Below are 20,821 nucleotides of genomic sequence, written 5' to 3' on the forward strand. Positions count from 1 at the left end.
TAGCATCACCGAAACACAGCTGGCATAAATTGTTGCCATGATGGACTTGTCAAATTCACGTGAAATCTTTCTTTCTTTTTTCCTCAAAAAAAAAAAAAAAAACTCACGTGTATCTCTCTTTTACGCGGCAGAGCTCCCTGACTTTTTTGCCTCTTAGCCATAGTGGATGACCTCTCTAGCACCCTTCTCTCTATAGGCCACACTAGGCGACGCACAAACCACAAACTAGACCAAGCTCTCCTGGTCAATGACCTCATCTTTCTCCCCCAACTTCTCACTTTTCCTTTCTCTCTTCTTCTCTCTGGACGAAGCTTCTCACTTTCCCTCTCTCATTCCCTTCTCTGCTCTGGACGAAGCTCTCCTTGAATCGTGAAGCACGAGTCCCTTTTATAGCCGAATAGACCTGAGTTAGGTAAAAAGAAATCAAATTGCAATCTTTTTATGATGCTCCCTTTTTCTATTTCGCTTGCAGATATGGACGCGTGAGGATCTCTAACCAATCAATCCAAATATCAAATCGAATTCTTCTCTCCAATTTCGTTAACTGATAATGCCTTACCTTAAGAATTCGGCCGTGAAGTGGGGTTTTGAACTCCTTTTCGTCATGCATAGTTTCATGAATTTAATTAAGCTTAAATGCTCGAGTCCATCCGCCGTCGGTTCGAATCGAAACGTGATGCACGAAAAGTGATTTAAATATATTTTTCTAAGGACTAAGATTAGTCCCTAATTTTTATGGAAAAAATTAATGACTAAAAACAATATTAGCCAAAATTTAGGCGTCAACAAGATTGAATTATAAGAAAATGATTTATGATTGAATTGACACAATTTCAATAGGTTTAAGATTTTTGTGATAATTTTTTCGAATATTATTTGCAAAAGAGGAGGTATGCAAGTAATTACCCACCGAGAAGCGACGTGTGTTTGTGTGTGTTTGTGTTTGTTTTTTTTTTTTTTTTTTGGTATTTTTTCTCATCTTCCTAATAACGAAAATTTTAGATTTGTCAAGAATTTTTACGCATATTTTCCTTCTCTCCATTTTTCCCATTTTCTCAAGCATAAAACAGAGAATAAAGAAAAGAGCGAATAAAATGAGGGAGAAAATCTCCGTGAAGACAAGAATTGCATACTTCGGTGAAGTGACCCAAAAAAAAAAAAAAATTCAGCCGCCTTGCCTAGCCCGTCATAGAAACCGCTAAAGAGCAAACTTAAGCCCGTTGCCAACTAAACCCGGAATGGAACAAATCCCGACAACAAATTAGCCAATCACGATTCCCAAACACCCCCATTCTTCTCTCTCTCTCTCTCTCTATCTCTCTGCAAAACCCTACTTCAACCCTTGATCGCTCCATCTCCAATTCGGAGAACCCGAGAAAGGGAATCGAAATGTCGTCGATCTTCGTTCGATCTGGAGTTGCCTCATTCCTCTCGAAGCGCAGTCGGCGATTCCTCAGCTCCGATGCCTCCTCAATTCATACCCAGAAGGAGTCCATAGTCGCCTCCCAGACCCTCATTTCCGATCAACCGCCGCCCCCGCAGGAGCCGGCGCCGCCTTCCGCGGAGAAAAAGCCGTGGGGCTTTCTCAAGTACAGCCTCGTCGCGGCCCTCACCGGCGTCACCGCCGCTGCCGGCTACACCACTTACGGTGCGTCAGTGGTGTCATTTTGAAGTGTTAATTGCCACTGGTTTGCCGGAGTTATGTTCCGATGTTCCTCTAGTTGTCATCTGGAGCTGAACAGTTTCGTTGTCTCTAGCATTAGTGATCGTACATCTCATGCGTGAAAATTTTGAGGTTGCTGATAGTTACTGATTGCCAATTAACAGCGTCTGGTGCATTGAGTGTGCTTGGTGTAGGTATTATAGACTAAACGATAAGCTTTTCAGCTTCGGATAATAGGAAGAGAGCGGAGGGTTGACGTACTTTGATTTTCTTCTTTTTCCCAATTGCAGCGTACTCTTTGGAGGAAATAGACGAGAAAACAAAGGCATTTCGAAGTTCGATCAATTACGATACGAAAGACTCTGATTCTGCAGTTGATGTAAGTGCGGCTCTCTCTCCTTGAATGCCTGGTGGCGAGAATAACATTTTTTGCTAACTTAAATTGTGAAATACGTGTCGCTTTTTTTCCTCCCTTTCTCAGAAACTTATGGTGACTTCCATGCGAATAGGCATAACTGCACTTTTTTCCAATATTTGATGATGAGTGGCATTTTGTTTTGGCTCTCTTCCAATCATCTGTGGACATTGGTACTGATAATGTCTACTGTGTATGGATCCCAGAAAAATAGTTTAGTAAATTGTGAGTTCGAGTGTTCAACCAAAGGATTGGAAGTTGGAGACTTCTTTTCTCAGAATTATCAGAGTGATTGTTGTGATATATTTCCTTTGATTCAAGGATTTGTATCCGTGATAGTACATTGGCCCAATTCGTTTTATTAGAAAATGTAAGCAAATTGGGTCACGATGCTTTTCTTTTGGGCTTTCGCTATATTACTTGCATTTGAAGTGTTCACATTTCACTGTTTTCATTCCTATGCTGCTAGCTGCTACCCTGAAAATACAAATATAATGTTTTGACGATAACAACTGTTTTTTTCTTGCTAATTTTCTTTTGCAGAAGTTCCAAGGGTTACTTTACTCTGCTGCTATGACAGGTTAGTTCCTTCATTTTGTTGTTGTTTTCCACTGCTATGGTCCTACTTGGCCAATGGCAAGTTGTTGGTGTATTCTCCGCACACACTGCAGCTGAGATGACTGGTTCATGTGCATTTCCAAATTTCTTCTGCACTCAAATGTAAATATATTCTTTTGGAAATCCTTTGGTGGGGTCCATTGCATAAATGAGGAATCGTTTTCCTTTTAATATGTCGCAAACATGTTACAAATTTGTGGGCTTTTCACTGCCTGTAGCCATCAATCACATTGTTGTTTTACCCTTTTCCTTTTGAGTTCTTAGGGCGCATTTGTTTAGACTTTTCAGAAGCAAAAAAGTTTTTTTTTCCTATCAAAATCGAAGTATTATTGATATATCGTAATATTGTAAAGAATATTACTACAAATTTACTTGTCAACCGTTTATGTACTGTGAAAGGCTTTTTAGCGTTTTGCGACAAAAAAGTCAAAGGACATGAGTCACAAGTTATAAAAAAGGCAAGAGGAAATTGCATATTCTAAACCCACCCTTAGCTTGCTATGGTGGCACATGTGATTCGGGATAAGCTCGTCGGGAACTAATGAAACATTGGTGAGCTGATGATTTCTGTGAACACTAACTGTAATATAGTATTAAAGTAAGGGCTTGTTTGTTCAGTATTAAGTTTAAGTAAAAAGAACTTTCTTGCTTTTGCCGCCAAAGTTTAAAATATCATAGAAATTCAAAAAATTATGGCAAAATGTCGTGCGAATCTATGTATCAACATTTGTATATTGCGAAGGTTTCAGTTGTCAAGGGTTAAAAAAAAAAAAAATCAAAGTGTGCTTTTTTGCAAGATTTAGATTAAGCAAAAACAAAAAGTAAAAGTCTATTTAGACACGCCTTAAATAAGCTTTAACTATGTGGTCAAATTACCCTCTTTTCTTAACTAAAATAGTTTGCTGATGAGAATTGTGTGACAATTTCTCCTTGGAAGTCTAAAAATGGTTTTTTTAAAGTGATAGATCTTAAACAGAGAAGAATCCTTATTAGCAATGATCCTCCAACAAGTTTTAAATGTTATGTGGCAGGCATTTGTGCAGAGACTAAGATTAGAATTTTGTTAGCAGAAGTTGGCTCAAGCCAACATCCAAATTTAATTTAAATCTCTGTCATATCAACTAGAGCTGGCAGTCGGGAGTTTCATTTAGCAACCTATTGAAGTTTTTTTTGGCCATTTATTCCCTATCCTTTACATTCATATGGATTTCGAATGTATTATCACCTTGGTGATTTGCAGTACCTGCCAAAGCTATCGAGCTTTATTTGGATCTGAGAAAGGTAATTGAAGACCAAATTCAAGTAAGCCTAATGTATACTCGATGCATCTTATCATCCAGGGCCATTTGTTGTGTGCTTGATTATGTTGTCATTAATTGGTCACAGGGTTATACGGAACCAACATCAGATAAGCTTCTTCCGGATTTGCATCCGATGGAGCAGCATGTTTTCACACTTGTTCTAGATTTAAATGAGACACTGGTTTTCTCTGATTGGAAGGTAAGCTGCTCTGGGGCGATCTGTCCTTGCACTGTTCTCTTGGGGACTTGCTATCTATGCATATTTTCCTTAGTATCTGCACTGATTTTGCTTGTGATGGCATCGTTCAAGGATTAGAAGCTTCTGTACCTATAACTATCTGCTGACTTGCAGATGACTCTACATTTTCTTGATTGTTTTATTAGGAATAAGCAATTCTTCCAATCATGTTTTGATTTTAGAACTACTTTTTCACTTGAAAGCGTGACAGAGGCTGGAGAACATTCAAAAGACCTGGTGTAGATGCCTTCTTGGAACATCTGGGGAAATTCTATGAAATTGTCATCTACTCGGACCAGTTGCAGATGGTATTTGGATTTTCTATCCTTAAATTGGTTGACCCCTCAAATGTGCTCTTCTGATTTAATGCCCATTCTATTCATGCATCTATCTTGGCCCATGGCATTTGCAGTATGTCGATCCTGTTGTTGAAAGGTTGGATGGGAAACAGTGCATACGCTATAGGCTGTCCAGAGGTGCAACTAAGTATCAGGATGGGAAGCACTATAGAGTATGTTAAATTCGTTATTCTATACCATCCCCAACCAATGATCTCCTCAGATAATCTTCAATTGCTCGATAACGTTATCTTAGATTGTTAGTCATTATTCTCATTGTGACACAGATTTTATTTTTTTTATGCACTTCTCATTCATATTTGACCTTTTCCGACTTTCCTGATCTATGTCTGTTCCTTTTGGATGAGCTACTTCGTCATTAATCTTTCTTTTTCCAAAATATTTGGGTTTGGAGCTGGAATTGGCTTGAAATTTCCACTATTGGTATCTCATTGAGGTTTTGACTTGATCCTATCTGAATTGTGGAAAGTGATTGCTTTCTCTATTAGTGCATTTATCTTAAAGACTAGTTATCAGCAGCATGAAGTAGTGAGCTTTGACGCACTGACAGAACTGGGGTTGAGATAGCCCCCCCACTTCTTCCCCGGTCCAAAACTCCCAAAGTGAAGATATGTTGAAAAAAATATACATACGAGATATTTACTAAAATTTTGTCTTGCCCTTCACTTTGAATTCTCAGTCTACCATTGCTTTGCATGATTGAGGATCACTCATCTTACACTTGCTTGTGTCAGAACTCTGTACGAGCTAAACCATCTGTCCTTAGAAAATTTTTGTTTTCCTTGAAGAAAAAGCTACTAACAGTGTACCTCATCCATTTACTTTTTTTTTCCTCATCTTCAAGGGCTTTTTAGGCCATTCTCCTTTTAAATGACTTATTTGACGATATATTTCTTTTTGCATTAGCCATAGTGTACTGTTTTTAATCCAATAGCTTAAGAGTTTCGACGATCCACTGCTGTTAGGATTTTTTTTTTTTTCTTGATGGAGTGTCTTTAACTTGTATGAGATTTAGAAAAACTCTGTATTAGGCTCAGCTTTTCATATACCTTCCATGGCAGGATCTTTCAAAGCTTAATAGAAATCCTGGAAAAGTCATTTATGTCAGTGGCCATGCACGAGAATCATGTCTTCAGCCTGAAAACTGTGTTGAAATTAAACCTTGGAAGCTCGAAACAGACGACACAACACTTTTGGATCTTATTCCTTTTCTCGAATGTAAGATTTTTTGTAATTGCGGAGTTTTTATGATAAAATGTACTTGATCAACAATATGCTCATTTTGCTTGTTAAAATTGAATGGCATCTCTGGTATGTTTCATGTAGTTGTTGCCAGTAGACAACCGACAGATATTAGACCAGTGCTAGCATCTTATGAAGGGACTGATATTCCCCAGGAGTTCATCAAGCGTTCTCATGAGCATCAAAGGTAAAAAATTCTGTATTGAAACAGAGCTTGGACATCATGAGGTCTCGTCTCTATATGTTGCATCTTTATTAATGCTGTGTGTACATAGTTTTTGTTGGCAGCTCCAGATATTCTAAATATTGCAGTTCTTTTCCTGCTCTATTAATCGGTCACTTGACGTATGATTGATAGCAATCCTATTCTTTTTAATTGCTATCACGCAAAGCATTTTTCCGTTTTCAAAATCCATGGTGTATTTTTTTTTTTTTAGGCAGACTGTTTTTGTCTTCTTTTTTCTCTTGAGCATGCCTAGATCTGTCTTATTGAAGACTCTCAGACTTAGTGCTGTCATCACCTTGGCCTTTTGTAAATGTCGTCAAGAGTGAAGTAATATTCTTTTGAGAAGGTGAAATAGGTGGTCCTGATACTTGTGTGCTGTTTCTGTGCAATTCCCAAGTGCATGTTCTATTGTTTGAAATCCAGTTCGTGTCTTACCGTCCTTTTGATATTTGTCGTCATCAAAAGTGGCCGATTGCTCAATTCTTTTTGTATGCTAGTCCGTGTTTCATTGGAGTTGCCCCAGTGGCTCCTGTAGATTTCGCCATTATTGCCACTTTCCTTTCCTTTCCTTTTCTTTTTTTTTTTTGGGTTGAAGATTTTACTGATTAAGTCCGTGCCTGCTTCTGGGTGTTATATAAATTTTACAGCCTGAGATGAAAATGTTCAAATAACTTTTCTAGTCTTTGGTCTGTCATCAATGCAGACGAATGCAGGAACAGAGACAAACCAGAAGCTTGTGGCGGCGTTAAGGGTCCCAAACGCCGTCGGGAAGATGACAGTTTTCCGGTTTAAAGTACTGCCATTATAAAACTAGATCAGTGTGAAAGGCGTCATCGTAGAGGTTGACATACCGATTTTTCCTTTGCAACTTGCAACTCGACAGCGATTTCTTCTGGAAGATTTTGACTTCTCAAAACAAGCATGATTTAGAAAACTGACTAGGCAATTTGTAATCTGTCTTGTATTGATATTTTTGCAGTCAGTCAGGCGTTTTGCTTCACTCTTGTTCACCCAATTTTGCTTACTGATGTTGCCATTGCGCCATGGATAGTCCATATGCATTCTGCAGTGATTAGGATGAGATCCAGAGGATTATCCTTGGCCTACCTATATTCATGAATAATTGTGTCGAGTCAGCTTAGTTTTATGGAAGTCGCTTGTTATTATGTTCATGCTTATTACCCTTTTCTCTGTCCTTTTTTTTTTTTTTTTTGGCGTCATTTTACTCTTATGTAAGAAAGAGGCAGGAGACTTCTTGTTTGGCGTGTCCTTGGCGGTCCCTTCAGGCATCTTCCCATTGGGGGTTGGGATGAGGGGGGTTCGTCATTGTTTCTGGGGTGGCCCTACCAAATATGAATGGTTGTGAATTGGTCTTCTTTGTACCGGAAAGAAGTGGGTATTGAATCGCTGTCCATGCTTTTAAGGTGAGAGGAGAATCTGGCGCCCGGCGAGCTCAGCTTTACGCCTACGCTGAGAGGACATGAGCGTGGACCGCCAAGAACACGCTCTTCTCAAGTCAATCGTCTACCCCCCGTCTCAAATTTTACAGGGGGTTATTTTTCCTTCTTAGAAGAATTTTGGATCAATTTGTTGACAGCGATTGGAATGGAAGTTCGTATGGAGTCGATTATCGGATTGTATCCTGAGTAATCTTTTGCTCTGCTCGGATGGGCGAGCGGTGTTTTTTTGACAAGCCAAAACTTTGATGGTCATGTTCTCTTGAGATCGTAACAATTTTGTTTTTATTTAACGTGGAATCTTGCGTGCACCGGTGTGCGAATTCGTACTCGTCATGATTGTTAGAATTTGAACGTTCTCTCTCATTTTGTGTGAATAATTTTTCTCTTCAAGCCAAAACAAAAACAAGCTAAATTCGAGCTTTCATAAGCCTGTCCTCTTTTGATGAGGCATGTACTCTGGTTATAAAAAAATGGGGAAAAAATGGTGACGACATCTACAAGACGACCGAGATGTATCGCCAAATTATGATACGAAAGTGAAATGGGTTGATTATCTTATTAAGCTTTGTGTTCGTGTAGGTGTTAATTAATAATTATTACTCGTTTTGGTGATAATAATCATACAATAACACGACATCCAGAATTAATTTCCTTGGAAAACAGCGCACCTTTCCCTGTCTGTCGCTGTTCGTACTTGGTACTCCCTTCCAATTTCCATGGCTCTTTGTACTGCAGATTTTTCCTTCCAACTCCTCATAAATGTGATCCCCCGGCCTTCATTGCCAACCCCTCGCACTCTCAGCCCCTAACAATGTCTCGCTCTTTCCTCCTCTTCCTCTCTCTCCTCCTGTCCCTCCTCATCGCCGCTGCCGCTCACGGCGGCGGCCACGACGAGCAGGACGCCGACCACAATGATCCACCCGTTGACCTGCGATCCAAGTCCCTGATCCTCGCCAAGATCTGGTGCCTCATCCTGGTCTTCGTCGGCACGTTCGTCGGCGGCGTGTCCCCTTACTTCCTGAAGTGGAACGAGGCGTTCCTGGTTCTGGGGACGCAGTTCGCCGGAGGGGTGTTCCTGGGGACGGCGCTGATGCACTTCCTCAGCGACGCCAACGCGACGTTCGGCGACCTGACGGAGAAGGACTACCCCTTCGCGTTCATGCTCGCGTGCGCCGGCTACTTGCTGACCATGCTCGCCGACTGCGCTATCTCCCATGTCTACGGCAAGAAGGAGGGACAGAGCAGTCGCTCCATTGGCGATTTGGAGGTCCAAGGTAAATGGAATACAAAACCTGCTTTGTGTCCTTGCTTATCTTTCCTTTTTTGTGTTTTTCACTTTCGTTTTTCCTTTTCGTTTTGTTTGGATTGCCAATATGATAGCGCGTGGAGGGGTCAATTGCGTGAATTTAATCGTCGCCTGCAAACTCTGTTTTTGCTCTGTACTGTGAAGCAGAAACAGAGTACAGTCATTGCTTGAGTTTGAATCTGCCAAGACGGACCAAAGACCATGAACATGGGCATTAGTTCGTCCTAGTGAGTGGAAGTAGAAGAGTTTTGATGAATTTAACGTGAATTTTTCGGAAGCAGAGTCTAATCGCTCCAGTTTGTTCGTGCTCTGTTTTTGGTAGGTGAGAATTCTAGGGGAAGGCAATGATTTTTTTTTCCCTTTGTTTTGACTTTTTGCCCTCTAGACCAGTGGGCCCATCGATCCTTCCTTGTTACTTCCGAAATTGAAGCTTTTTAGAATTTTCCATTTGTCCACTGTGCTTTCAATTGTCTCCATTACGCGGAGCCGATTGACCCATTTGATAACAGAAACAGGGTGCTCTTGCGCGGATAGATAAAAATCGGATTTTTAAGATCAAATTATTCGTCCAATACAGTAACTGAGAAGAGAGAATTCAATGCCTATTTTGAAAGATTTTTCCTTGTCAGAGAATCGGAATCCTTTCAAGTTATTTCATTTTGCCTCAGCTCAGCTGTGTGCTAGAAAAATGATGTGCAAAAAATCATAGATGATCCTATCCGAGGAAAATCTTATAAACTTTACCATTTTTATAGCAGGAAGCACCGTGCAGGGAAAGGGCAGCAGCGCAAACGGAGCGACCCATCATCACCCCGCCAGCGTCCACGTGGGATCGCTCAGCGACAGCATCCTGTTGATCGTGGCCCTCTGTTTCCACTCCTTCTTCGAAGGCATCGCGATTGGAGTCGCAGAAACGAAGGCAGATGCCTGGAAAGCCCTGTGGACCATTTCCCTCCACAAGATATTTGCAGCGATTGCAATGGGCATCGCCCTCCTGAGGATGATGCCCAACAGGCCTCTCCTGTCGTGTGTTTCATACGCCTTTGCTTTCGCGATCTCGACCCCTGTCGGCGTGGCCGTAGGGATCATAATAGACGCTACCTCGCAGGGTGCGGTGGCGGATTGGATCTATGCCATCTCAATGGGTTTGGCTTGCGGCGTGTTCATCTATGTTTCCATAAACCACTTGCTTTCCAAAGGGTACCTGCCGCAGAGGGCAGTCTCCGTGGACACGCCCATTCATAAGTTCTTGGCCGTGACGCTTGGGGTCGGGGTGATTGCCATCGTGATGATCTGGGATACCTAAGGACACTCTGCCCCTCCGCCGCTGTGTTCTTAATAGGGAGAGAAAGAAGAGCAAATACCACGGTTAAGGGCTCCAGATACTCGTGTAGTGTAGCTGCTGAATTGGTGGAATGTAAGCTGTTGAGGGTTGTCAGTGTGTTGATAAAATTTTGATTACGGAGCATACTTGAACAATTGATGATCAGAAATTGCCAAAGCACCTTGCAATGCATAGTTTGTTCCGTATCTTTTCATTAAGAATACTAACAGAAGTCAAAACTAATGCAGTGAGATTATTATTCCAGGGGTGAAAATCTGGTTACACGGTAGACGGGCAAGTTGCTGCACAATTCCACAGAATTTGAATAAGTTGCTGCAGAATGAGTATGGTTCATATAATGACATACAAAACTTAGGGTCGTGATCCCAGGGAAAGATGTGATTGAATTCACGTCTAAACGAACGACCCGCACTGGTAGGTGCAAATTTGATCAATGACCAGAACAGCAGCAGCCTACAAATTTGATCAATGATCGATCCCAGTTCTGATCGAAGCGAAATTCAAGGATGCACTACGCCTTGCAGTAGCTAGATAAACCTTCCTCCCGAGAATCATAACTCGTTCTACTGGATCAACTCCGTCATCCCCTTACTTGGACTTGAATATACAGGACAAGCATTGGTAAGTTTCAATTCCTACTTGAAACGAGCCATGTTGCCGCAGTTCCTATTAACAGCCCTGACGAGGTATGAAGGCAGATGCGTTCAAAACCATGTGGACCGTCTACCCCTCAACAAGATATTTGCAGCAATTGCAATGGGCATCGCCCTCCTGAGGATGATGCCCAACAGGCCTCTCCTGTCCTGTGTCTGCTTTCGCGATCTCAAGCCCCATCATGCCATAGGGATCATTATAGACCCTACCAGGCAGAGTGTGGTTGCGGACTTGCTTACCAAATGGTACGCACCACAGTTTGCGGTCTCTGTGGACAGCACCTATTGCTTGGGGTCGGGGTGATTGCAGTCTGGATGATCTGGGATGCCTTCGGATACTAGGCCGCAGTGTGCTTATTAGGGAGAAAAGAGAAACAAACACCACGGTTATGGGTCCAGATACCTGATTAGTGTGGAAAGGAGGGAAATGGTTGGAAATAGCTGCTGCATTGGTGAAACTTAAGATGTGGAGGCTCGTCAGTGTTTTGATAAAATTCGAAGCACGAACATACTTAAACACTTAATAATCGAAAATTCCCAAAGCACATAGCAATGCATAGTTTGTTCTGCATCTTTTTCACTAAGAACACTTACAAAGTCAAAAGTAATGCCCTGAGATGGAATCTGGCTTATTGGATGGACAAGCAAATTGGAGTACAATTGCACCAAACTTGATTAAGTTGCTGCAGAATTATCCCAATACAGTATAGTTGAAATAATGACGGACACAACATAGGGTTGTGATTCCGGGGCAAAATGTCATTAGTTCACATCTAAATGACGGAACCACATGGCAAGTGTCAAAGTTGACAAATGATTTCAACTGCAGCATCCGGCCTCAACAGCAACTTCCAACGAACATCATCAGCTGAATGCTTCAAGTCAAGCTAGACCCTGAGTTAAGGGTAGCTCCGTGCAAGAGAATTGGAAGCCAATACTTTATAGAGCCAATTGGAGATAATTCTCAAAGCAAAATGACACAATAATTGGGCCAGCTAAGTCGCCGGCAACACAGCCTACAAACCAATTACACCACATTAGAATTTGGATATAGCAATGTAGATGTATGCATCCCCTTTGGACAGGTATCAGATGATCAAATTGGGGGGAGAGAGAGAGAGAGAGAGAGAGAGAGAGAATGAGAATGTAGATGTATGCATCCCCTTTGGACAGTAATCACATGACCAAATTGGAGAGCACACAACCAAAAGAGTGCTTACCAACCCACTGCCCAAGTGAAGGGCGCATAATAGCGGCACCAATCCCTGCTCCGATCGAAGCAAAAAACAGGGATGCACTACACTTCATAGTAACTATGTACACCTTCTTCCCGAGAGTTACAACTTGTTCTACTGGATCAACTTCATCTTCTTCCTTGGACTTGAATATCCTAGACAAGCATCGGTAAGTTTCAATTCCTACTTGAACAAGCCATGTTGCCGCAGTTCCTAGTACCTGCCCTGTTAAGATACATGATAGGCAGAAATGATAACATAGATGGTCAAGCAACTCATCAAAGCAGTGAAGAAAGTTGTAAATACGAAGGAATTGACCTCTAAAAGTTGTCCTGCTAACACTCCATATATAAACTAGAGCTGGCATCCCTCTTTGTGCCTTGCGTGTAGTAGATTTGGGAACATCTGAACATATTCTCGAAAATATTAGTCGGGTGATGCTGGATTAACTCATGATATGCTGAGTTGGGAGAAAAGTACCTTTGAGAAGTTTCCATGCCATTCTTTGTGAAACATATTGGACAGCAAGCCTTTCCAAAACCCGTCTAGTAGTTACAACTGTAGTCTGGAGAAGAAAAAAATAGTTTAGTTTACTACAGAGAAACTTTGGGATTTTCTTGTTCTTTCTCTCAAAATTTTTCCTTCAAAAGAGAAGTAACAGTGAGTCATCCATAGATGGAAAGTCCTATAAGACATTGAACTTTGACATTACTATCATTGTTATTGCTGCGTACCCCAAACAAAAGAGACCATAAATGTGATGCGGTAAATCCTTGAAGGTGTATTCCATACTCCATATCTGCCCAGACGAATCTACTAAAGTATGATGAAGAATCCTAATAGCACAGAACTGTCCAATGGCTATAAGATCTATCTACCATAAAGCAGAACAAAGTGATTTTCTAACTCAAACTGTTACCAAAAATATCCATAATACTTCATGTCTGTTATTGAAAATGCCAAATAAAATTCCATTCCCATAATTCTTCCACAGTTTCATGATCAGAACTTACTTTTATTTCTCAATCAGTTATATTTCTTTCTTTACACATTCCCCATAGTTTTTTGCACGGAATTTGTGTTCCTCTGCCAGTAAAAGAGAATCATACTTAGGAATGGGATGGAAAGCTATCACAGGTGTTCTTAATTTTATTCAAAACTTTGGGAGATATATGCACTCACCTCCCGAATGATCTGTTTGACAGAATTTTTGAAGGGAACGACCATATCTACATGGCGCTCCTCCCTATCATCCTGCAGGAAGTTCTCATCCTCTTCCTCCTGGATAATGGACTGTAAAAGGGGCAAATAGGACTGTAGAAAAGACCTTAACGAAGTCAAGGCAAAGTTCCTAAACTCAAAAGCTGAAAAGAGAGGCTTCATCTCTATGTTGTATATCTTGGCGCCGTGTTTCAGAGATTCGTCATGCAGTATATTCTTGCTATTACTTTGTGTACTAGAAACATAATCTTCAGACCATGTTGTCCCAGCATCGCAGTATGCGACAGGTAATCTAAAACTTCTGCACGAGAATGATAATTCAGATATCATGAAGGATAAGGGAGAGAAGGAAGAAAATTTCAGCTAAAAGGCCAGTAGAGAATAACAAAATTATAGCCGAGCAAAGTCAAACTTGTAATCACTTAAATGTAAAAGAAATAAGGTAGCATGCATTTGAGGCCAATAGCTGCTCATCCATCATAATCATACCAAAGGAAGAGAAAAAGCATATGCCAGTGAAAGACACACCACTGACCACCACATCAAGCAAGCATGAGAATGAAAACAAGACAGTTTATCTAAGATAAAACTCCATCAGAATACAACTTGTGTTTACATCGGCATTGATGTCACTAGTGTCAACTTGCAATAGACAAACAACATACACAGCAAAAGCTACTGATTATTAAGAAATGAACAGTCCTAACTTTATGCAGTTCCCCACCAATAAGTCGGGGATTTTATCTCGACACTCTTTGTAAAGCCAAGAACCAATTCAGATGGATTTTCATCTCGACACTTAATCAAGCCAAGAACCAATTCATATCATCCGAATAGGATATCGCTTTTTTCTATGGGGAAGATTCAACATTAAGAAAGGGATAGGCGAAAGACAAATGCAAAAGAGAGTATTAATACGTTCTAGAAAAAACCATGTAAATGTCACCAGCATAAACAAGAAGATAAGTAGATAGGGTCCAAAGAATTTTGCATTGATACCAAATACCTAGCAACTAAAAGTGACTTTAACTTTGGTAAATATCACATAACACCAAGTTAACGACATCAGAGAAAAGTACCAAATCACACTATAGTCATGATAGAGTGAAAGAAGGACATTACATTCCCTAATCACTCTCATTCAGGCCGTAATGACACACCCCGCACACAACAATTGCGACGCAAAAGCTAATCGTTCCCAGTTACTAGCTTTCATCGCTGCGAGATTACCAAAGTAAAAAACCTTCACAGCCCAAGATACCAACATGTCACTCCGATAAACCAAAAGCCCTGATTTCCCAAGCTCCCTAAATATATTGCAGGAGCCGAATTATGTTGCCATATCGTAGGCTCGTAGCAACTGTGGGCAATACAAATCTCATCTGACAAAGTGCTAAGGTTTCTGCAAATAAACATTCACAAGGAGCCCTGCGATCGCGGGTAGAATGAGAGCGTACCCGAACAGGAACCTCGCTGCAAAAGGAGCGGCGGCGGCGGCGAAGGAGGCAGCCGAGAACTGTCCATAGGAGTGCACTGATTGGGCGGAATGGAAGCTCGGGTTTTTCCTCGCGAGCTCAAGGACTAAGGCTATTCCACTCATCGTCCTCGGCGTCAATCTCAGTCAGCTCCAGTAGCAGCGTAGATCTCGATCTCCCCCCTTCTTTCTCTCTCTCTCTCTCTCTCTCTCTCTCTATATCTGATGCTTCGGCTTTGCCCTTGGATTATCCAGCAGAGCTAAAAGAGAACGGAGAAAGTTCCGAGAAAATTTGTTTCCCCTTCGGCTTTTTTCCCGAGAAAATGTTTCTTTCCTATCAAAGCTAGTCGACCTTCGAGGGCCTTTTTATTCTTTTAACATTTATTCAAAGGGGGTTTTTTTTTTTTTGGGACGAATCAAAGGGTTTAGTTTGATAATACACAAATAAACATAGATAAACATACATTACCAATAAAATTCAGGTCATTTCGTCATTTTGATAACCACAATAATCACACATTAGACTTTTGCTAAATGCATTAATCATATGTAACTGCAGTACTTCAAACGATACGATAAAATTCAATGCAATTATAGAGGAAATCGCTTTTTGTAAAATTATTTTCTCTTCTCGAATCAAGGGCCTCATTTTTCTAATTTTAAGCATATATATATATATATCTTTTGTAATTGTAGATAAAATTGTGTTGGCTGATCATTTGTAGCAAATCATTCATGTCCAAAAAAAATTAATCTACAAAAGATTGTTTCAACAATTAGACATAATTTTTGTATTATCCAATTTCCATGAATTTTCGACCAAAAAAAAATTTTTCCATGAATTTCGGATGGTGGGCCCCACGATGGAAAGACATAAGCCCAATCAAAGAAATTGGTGTCCTCAGTTGCCGGCACTATCCCTGCTTCCAAACATCCCTCCACCCCAAACTCGAAAACAAAACCAGTCTCGCGATCGCGTCAATCGCTTCCAACTTTTCAAAGAGGTAAGTCTGAAGAGTGAAGAAGAAGTCGAGTTTGTGCTTTTCTCCCGAGACCACAAGAAGAAGATGAACCAGGGCGATCTGCACAAGGTATGGGAAATCAAGGCCCTGAAGAGGAAGCCTGCAGAAGACGAAGCCCGGAAGATCCTCGAGCGGATCGCCCATCAGGTTCAACCCATCATGCGCAAGCGTCGGTGGAGGGTCATGCTTCTCTTTGAATTCTGGTGAGAATTTCGCTGCCCTCGTTTTGATTTCATCGCGCAAGCCTCGATAGCATAACCTACCTTCGATTTTGCTTTATATTGGACGAATGCCCTTTGATTGACGCACGAGGTCAGTCATATCTCTGTGTGCACTGATTGCCGATGGAAAAGTGGTTCGGGTTGTCCCGGATTGGGTTGGAAATCCGTTCATCTGCGCGTGGAATTCTGAATTTCTCTTCTTCCTTTTTTTTATCCATAGGCGGATGATTGATTATGATGAATCAATGGTGTTAATTGCAGTCCAACGAATGCGCGTCTTCTGGGTTTGAATGTGGGTCGTGGCGCGCATGTGAAGCTGAGGCTTCGCAGGCCTAATAGAGACGATCTTTTCTATCCTTATGATCAAGTCCTCGACACAGTGCTTCTCAAGCTCTGCCACGACGTGCACGGCCCTCACGATGCCAAGTTCTACAAGCTCTGGGATGAACTTAGAAAGGTTGGATCTTAGAAAAGTCTCAGTCTCCTTTCCAGTCTTCTCTATTCAGGTCTTTAGTATAGATGCACCATTTTTCGAAATGTATATGGTGGTCTGGGCATTGTGCTGTCACAATGCCCTTACTTAAGTTCTAGCCAACTTTATAGACATCGTAATGTCAACGACAGGAGTGTGAGGAGTTGATGGCCAATGGAATGACCGGCACCGGCCAGGGTTTTGATCTTCCTGGGAGGCGTCTTGGTGGTTTCTCTAAAAAGCCACATATTTCACAACTGCGGCAAACTGCTTGGGCTGCTGCAGAGAGGAGAGCAGTTTTGGGTTCTCTCCTACCATCTGGACCGAGGCGTCTTGGTGGCAATAGTAGCATCATGGTACTTAGTTCAGCACAAGCTGCTGCAATGGCTGCAGAAAGGAGATTGCAGGATGACATCTGGTGTGGCTCTAAATTCGAAGATGGCGGCGGGGATGAAAAAAGTAACCCTGATATTCTGCTTAATATAGAGAATGAGATCAAAACCCCTTCAAAATCGAGGCATGATAATGCAGGAAGCCAAGCTTCGCATTCGATCTCTCGGAAAAGAATTCGTGAAACGAATGAAGCTTCAGCTTCACAATCATCCAGCAGTGATGTGGATCAGAATTATGTGGATTTAACAGGGAATGACAGGACATGTGGCGCAGCAGATGATCTCAGCTGTGCCCATCAGAGAAGAAAATTTGAATCAGATAATGTATTCGATTCTAAATTCAAATGTCATCTGGGGAATGCTTCATTTGGCATGCAATACAATTTGACCTCTCGGCCAGGGCTTAAGGGCACTGCTAAACATCCTTCAGTTGAGCTCCTTATGTGGGCATGTGGAATATGCACCTTATTAAATCCTGTGAGTGTTATGATTCGTAAAGGATCGTCAATGGTTGATTGATTAGATAAATGGCTCCAGGTTGTTTTGATACTTTCACTGTTTTAGTTTCTGCATGTTCTCTCATTCTAAGGTTGTCTTTTTATTAGATTGATCAATCTCAATATATGGTTTCTTCCTTCCTGTTGAAGGTTGCATGTGCAGTTGCACTTCTCTTTTCCTTATCCATCTTTTGGTATTAGTACTGGACCTGCAACTGAGCTAGATGTGCTAGAATGTTGCTTTACCAGCTGGTTTCCTTGTTTGTTCACTTGAAGATTTGGCTACACATGAAAATGTGAATTGGGTGTGAATCTAAAAAGTAAACCGAAGCTCTATAATTTACGTGACTTTTGTAACTTTTGTACATTATGCAGTCAATAAAGTTTCTTTGAGGTGGGACTAGCATTGCTTCATTTTCATCTCATCAACCAGATTCACAGGCAATCTCTCTCTTTTGCTACATTCCTTCTTTAACTCTTGTATAACATGTGCATTTGGCCTTACATGTGGTATCATGCAGCCACTTGCTCCAATCTGTAAGATTTGTGGTTCAGAAAGGCTCAAGGATGAGGGCTCCAAATTCAAGTCGTGGTCTTGTAAATTCTGCACGATGGATAATAGTGTCGAGTTAGAGAGATGTTCCGCTTGTGAGCAGTGGAGATATTCACATGGGCCTCCAGTGTCAGCAAGAGCACCGTGCCAGGGTGATTGAGAGTTTGTCATGTCGGTGGTATTTCACTTCCTACTTTCTACTGCCAGATAATTTGTGTTGACCCTTCTGTCTGTTTTTCCTGGAATTTGGGTATATTTAGATTCTAGGAGCGCAATTTCATGCCTACTATTGCTGAGTAAAAAAGGAACCCATATTAATGATTTGAACTCTAACGAGAGGTGTAACAACCAAGTCAATACAGTTTTATCTACATCCTGAGAAATCTGAGCTGACTTGTTTCCTATTGGAAAACTGTAGGACCAAAATAGGCAGAGAGCGTTATTCGATATGAAACTAGTGGTGGGTATTGGGTAGAAGTATTTAGAGAAAATAGAGCTAATATTGAATGAAAATAATGGATCTTGATAGTCACATAGCATATGCCTACGTTTGGAAAGTGGTTGTGTTTCTTCCAAGAGTTAATTCCATAAAAAATACCAAATTGCTACCCTCATGACTCATTTCCTTTAACTAATCATCATTTCACAAAAATTCCCAAACTAATACCCCTTTACACAGTTGTTCCAAACAAATTTTCATTTTACATAAGATCCCAGACGGGTACCTCATGACACACGTACGCCAAATCTACCCTCCCAGTTTGGGACATGATGGGGTTGGTAGATTTGGATTAGGAGTAGCGTTTTGGGATTTTTTGTCGAGACGAAGATTAGTTTGGGATAAATGTGTCACAAGGGTACAAGTTCAAAATTTTTGTTGTGAGACGAACTATTTTGAGGTAAACGTGTCATGGGATACCGGTTTGGGATTTTTTAATAGTATTATCCCTTCTTCCAACTTATTAAAGCTCTATCTTTTTATCTATTTATCTGAGATTTTTAGATTACCACTTGTTAGTAAGTTGACAAGGTTGGCATCCTTTCAGCTTATGCATAAGAATAACAGCTACCATTTTATTATAGACTCAAGAGCAGAGTGGTTTAGCATTCCATTGTCCATATAGTTGCAAGGTAAAATCCATAGATTAAAAAATATCCACATTTTGATCATGGCTTCTGCATATGATTATTGTGACAATCTTGAGGTGCTCCATTGTCAAAGATCAACAATCTTTCCGTGCTGGTGTGCATCTAAGCATGAGTTCCTTTGAAAGAGGGGAAAAGATAGTAATGTGAGAGTCCGAAACCTCCAAACTTATTTCTTGCACAGAAACTCTAGTAAATAAGACATGTCAAGTTTGGTTTCGCTGAATACCCTGTCGCTAATTGCTAAGACGCATGAATTCCACCTGATGGCCATATTTTGCTGCTTCAGCAGCTTTTGTCTTTGTTCTTTCAACGGACTAATGCTGCTTCAGCACCTTGAAGAAGCATGTCTTGCTCGCTGGTTAAGCCAGGCCACAATAGAAGACACTAACCATTATTGTGACTTAAAATACTAGGAGTATGGACTTGGAAGAATAATTTGAGATAGGTCTGGCTTATTAAAGAGAGGCTGCACGTGAGAAGTGTACAAAAGCTAGTTTTCACAGAAAGATGACGAGTTTTCACTGGCCATTAATTAGAGCATCTCTCACAGTATTAGGAGCTAAGGAAACATCACTGTGCCTGTCAACGTTCTTCATAAGATACTTTTCTAAACTTGAGCATTCCCAATGCTTTTTTGGACTAACTATATCAACATTGTTGCAGCTGTGCATCTCATAATTTGATGGCGGTCTTAGTGACCACCATAGTTCACTCAAGCAAGGTCAATGCAGATAATGTACATCCAAAGTATGGCCGCGGATAATGGGTTCTATTGTTCAGGCGCGGGCAAGAGTTGCCAATCAAGACAGGGTTCTTGGCTTGAAGGAGCTAGCAATTGACTGACAAAGAGTGACTAAGAGTTCAGATCTCTCATTAACATAAAGCCCACAATTAGAGAAAAAACTATCAGTTTTGAGAGGTCATCATGTCATGAAGACGCACAAAAAGCATTTGCTGAATTGTGAGTGTGCCCTGCACATCGCTGCATTACAAGGCCCATGGCTGGTTGATAGTTCTTCATCGTCAGATTAACATATCGATTGCTTCTGTGTGCTGGGCTTTTTCTTCAATTGAAAAATCTAGTGTTGAGGTGAAAAAGTCGATTTGGCCAGCCATACCGTGGAAGGTGGGTGGCAGCCCACTTGCTTGGCGCCCGAAGGTGGGCCTTTTTTATTTCTTTTTTAAATGTTTTAATTATTTATACTTATAATATTTAGTTTATTTCATTTTTTAACATATTTATATTTATTTTATTTATAGTTTTTTTTCTTGTGAAGCTTATTTTATAACATAATTAGTAATAATTAATATAAAAATTATTAAGATATATAATTAATAAATAATGTTGTAAGTATGGAATTAATTAAAAATATTCATAAAATAAATTGGTAAGATATATGAAATTAAGGAACCCCTTTAATTCAATATCTTTATAACATAATCAATCAAACCATCTAGACGATCCCAATCGCAAAATTGCCATTAACAAATCAAAATACTAAAAAAAAAAAAAAAACTTTTAATAATTTTTAAATTTAAAAAAATTGTTTGTAGTGAGTGAATATTGATTAGGATGCCGTTTCGCTTTGCGACATTTGGCTCGTCCGTGTTGTCGTCGATGCGTTCTTAACACATCTTGTTTCGTCTTCGATTGTTGTCTATCTAATCGATCTAGTAACGCACTACTAATGCATTCCGCATCACTTTGGTAAAGCTACAAAAGATGATAAAATTTGTCATTTATGAAATGTAAGGAAAA

General features: G+C 40.6%; 4 protein-coding genes across 5 annotated transcripts; 3 read left to right on the forward strand and 1 right to left on the reverse strand.

Annotated features, from left to right (window-relative positions):
* The first annotated feature begins 1,296 nt into the window (after window positions 1-1,296).
* Window positions 1,297-7,234, forward strand: LOC115748861 (mitochondrial import inner membrane translocase subunit TIM50). The gene is made up of 10 exons (XM_030685502.2): window positions 1,297-1,648; window positions 1,954-2,042; window positions 2,622-2,658; window positions 3,937-3,998; window positions 4,083-4,196; window positions 4,439-4,543; window positions 4,648-4,746; window positions 5,656-5,812; window positions 5,921-6,023; window positions 6,766-7,234. The coding sequence occupies exons 1-10, from the start codon at window positions 1,390-1,392 to the stop codon at window positions 6,809-6,811; spliced, it is 1,071 nt and encodes a 356-aa protein (XP_030541362.2). The 5' UTR covers window positions 1,297-1,389; the 3' UTR covers window positions 6,812-7,234.
* A 1,053-nt stretch (window positions 7,235-8,287) lies between these two features.
* On the forward strand, window positions 8,288-11,368 carry LOC115748865 (zinc transporter 11). Its single transcript, XM_048274587.1, has 3 exons — window positions 8,288-8,796; window positions 9,587-10,219; window positions 11,242-11,368. Exons 1-2 carry the CDS (start codon window positions 8,334-8,336, stop codon window positions 10,132-10,134), a joined length of 1,011 nt encoding a protein of 336 aa, XP_048130544.1. The 5' UTR covers window positions 8,288-8,333; the 3' UTR covers window positions 10,135-10,219; window positions 11,242-11,368.
* Window positions 11,369-11,479: 111 nt separating this feature from the next.
* On the reverse strand, window positions 11,480-15,067 carry LOC115748863. The gene is made up of 6 exons (XM_030685505.2): window positions 14,740-15,067; window positions 13,244-13,583; window positions 12,542-12,626; window positions 12,380-12,466; window positions 12,047-12,286; window positions 11,480-11,842 (listed from the first exon to the last, which is right to left on the reverse strand). The coding sequence occupies exons 1-6, from the start codon at window positions 14,880-14,882 to the stop codon at window positions 11,766-11,768; spliced, it is 972 nt and encodes a 323-aa protein (XP_030541365.2). The 5' UTR covers window positions 14,883-15,067; the 3' UTR covers window positions 11,480-11,765.
* Window positions 15,068-15,696: 629 nt separating this feature from the next.
* LOC115748883 (DNA-dependent metalloprotease WSS1-like) lies at window positions 15,697-20,170 on the forward strand. 2 transcript variants are annotated; one of them, XM_048274490.1, is made up of 5 exons: window positions 15,697-15,981; window positions 16,261-16,456; window positions 16,624-17,340; window positions 17,882-18,091; window positions 19,619-20,170. In XM_048274490.1, exons 1-4 carry the CDS (start codon window positions 15,824-15,826, stop codon window positions 18,071-18,073), a joined length of 1,263 nt encoding a protein of 420 aa, XP_048130447.1. In that variant the 5' UTR covers window positions 15,697-15,823; the 3' UTR covers window positions 18,074-18,091; window positions 19,619-20,170. The 2 variants fall into 2 exon arrangements, with proteins under 2 accessions (XP_048130447.1, XP_048130448.1); XM_048274491.1 differs by lacking the exon at window positions 19,619-20,170 and having other exon boundaries at window positions 16,624-17,261; window positions 17,713-18,021.
* Window positions 20,171-20,821: the final 651 nt, after the last annotated feature.

The sequence above is a fragment of the Rhodamnia argentea genome, chromosome 2 (assembly GCF_020921035.1).
Source record: "Rhodamnia argentea isolate NSW1041297 chromosome 2, ASM2092103v1, whole genome shotgun sequence".
In the NCBI taxonomy this organism is placed as follows: Eukaryota; Viridiplantae; Streptophyta; class Magnoliopsida; order Myrtales; family Myrtaceae; genus Rhodamnia; species Rhodamnia argentea.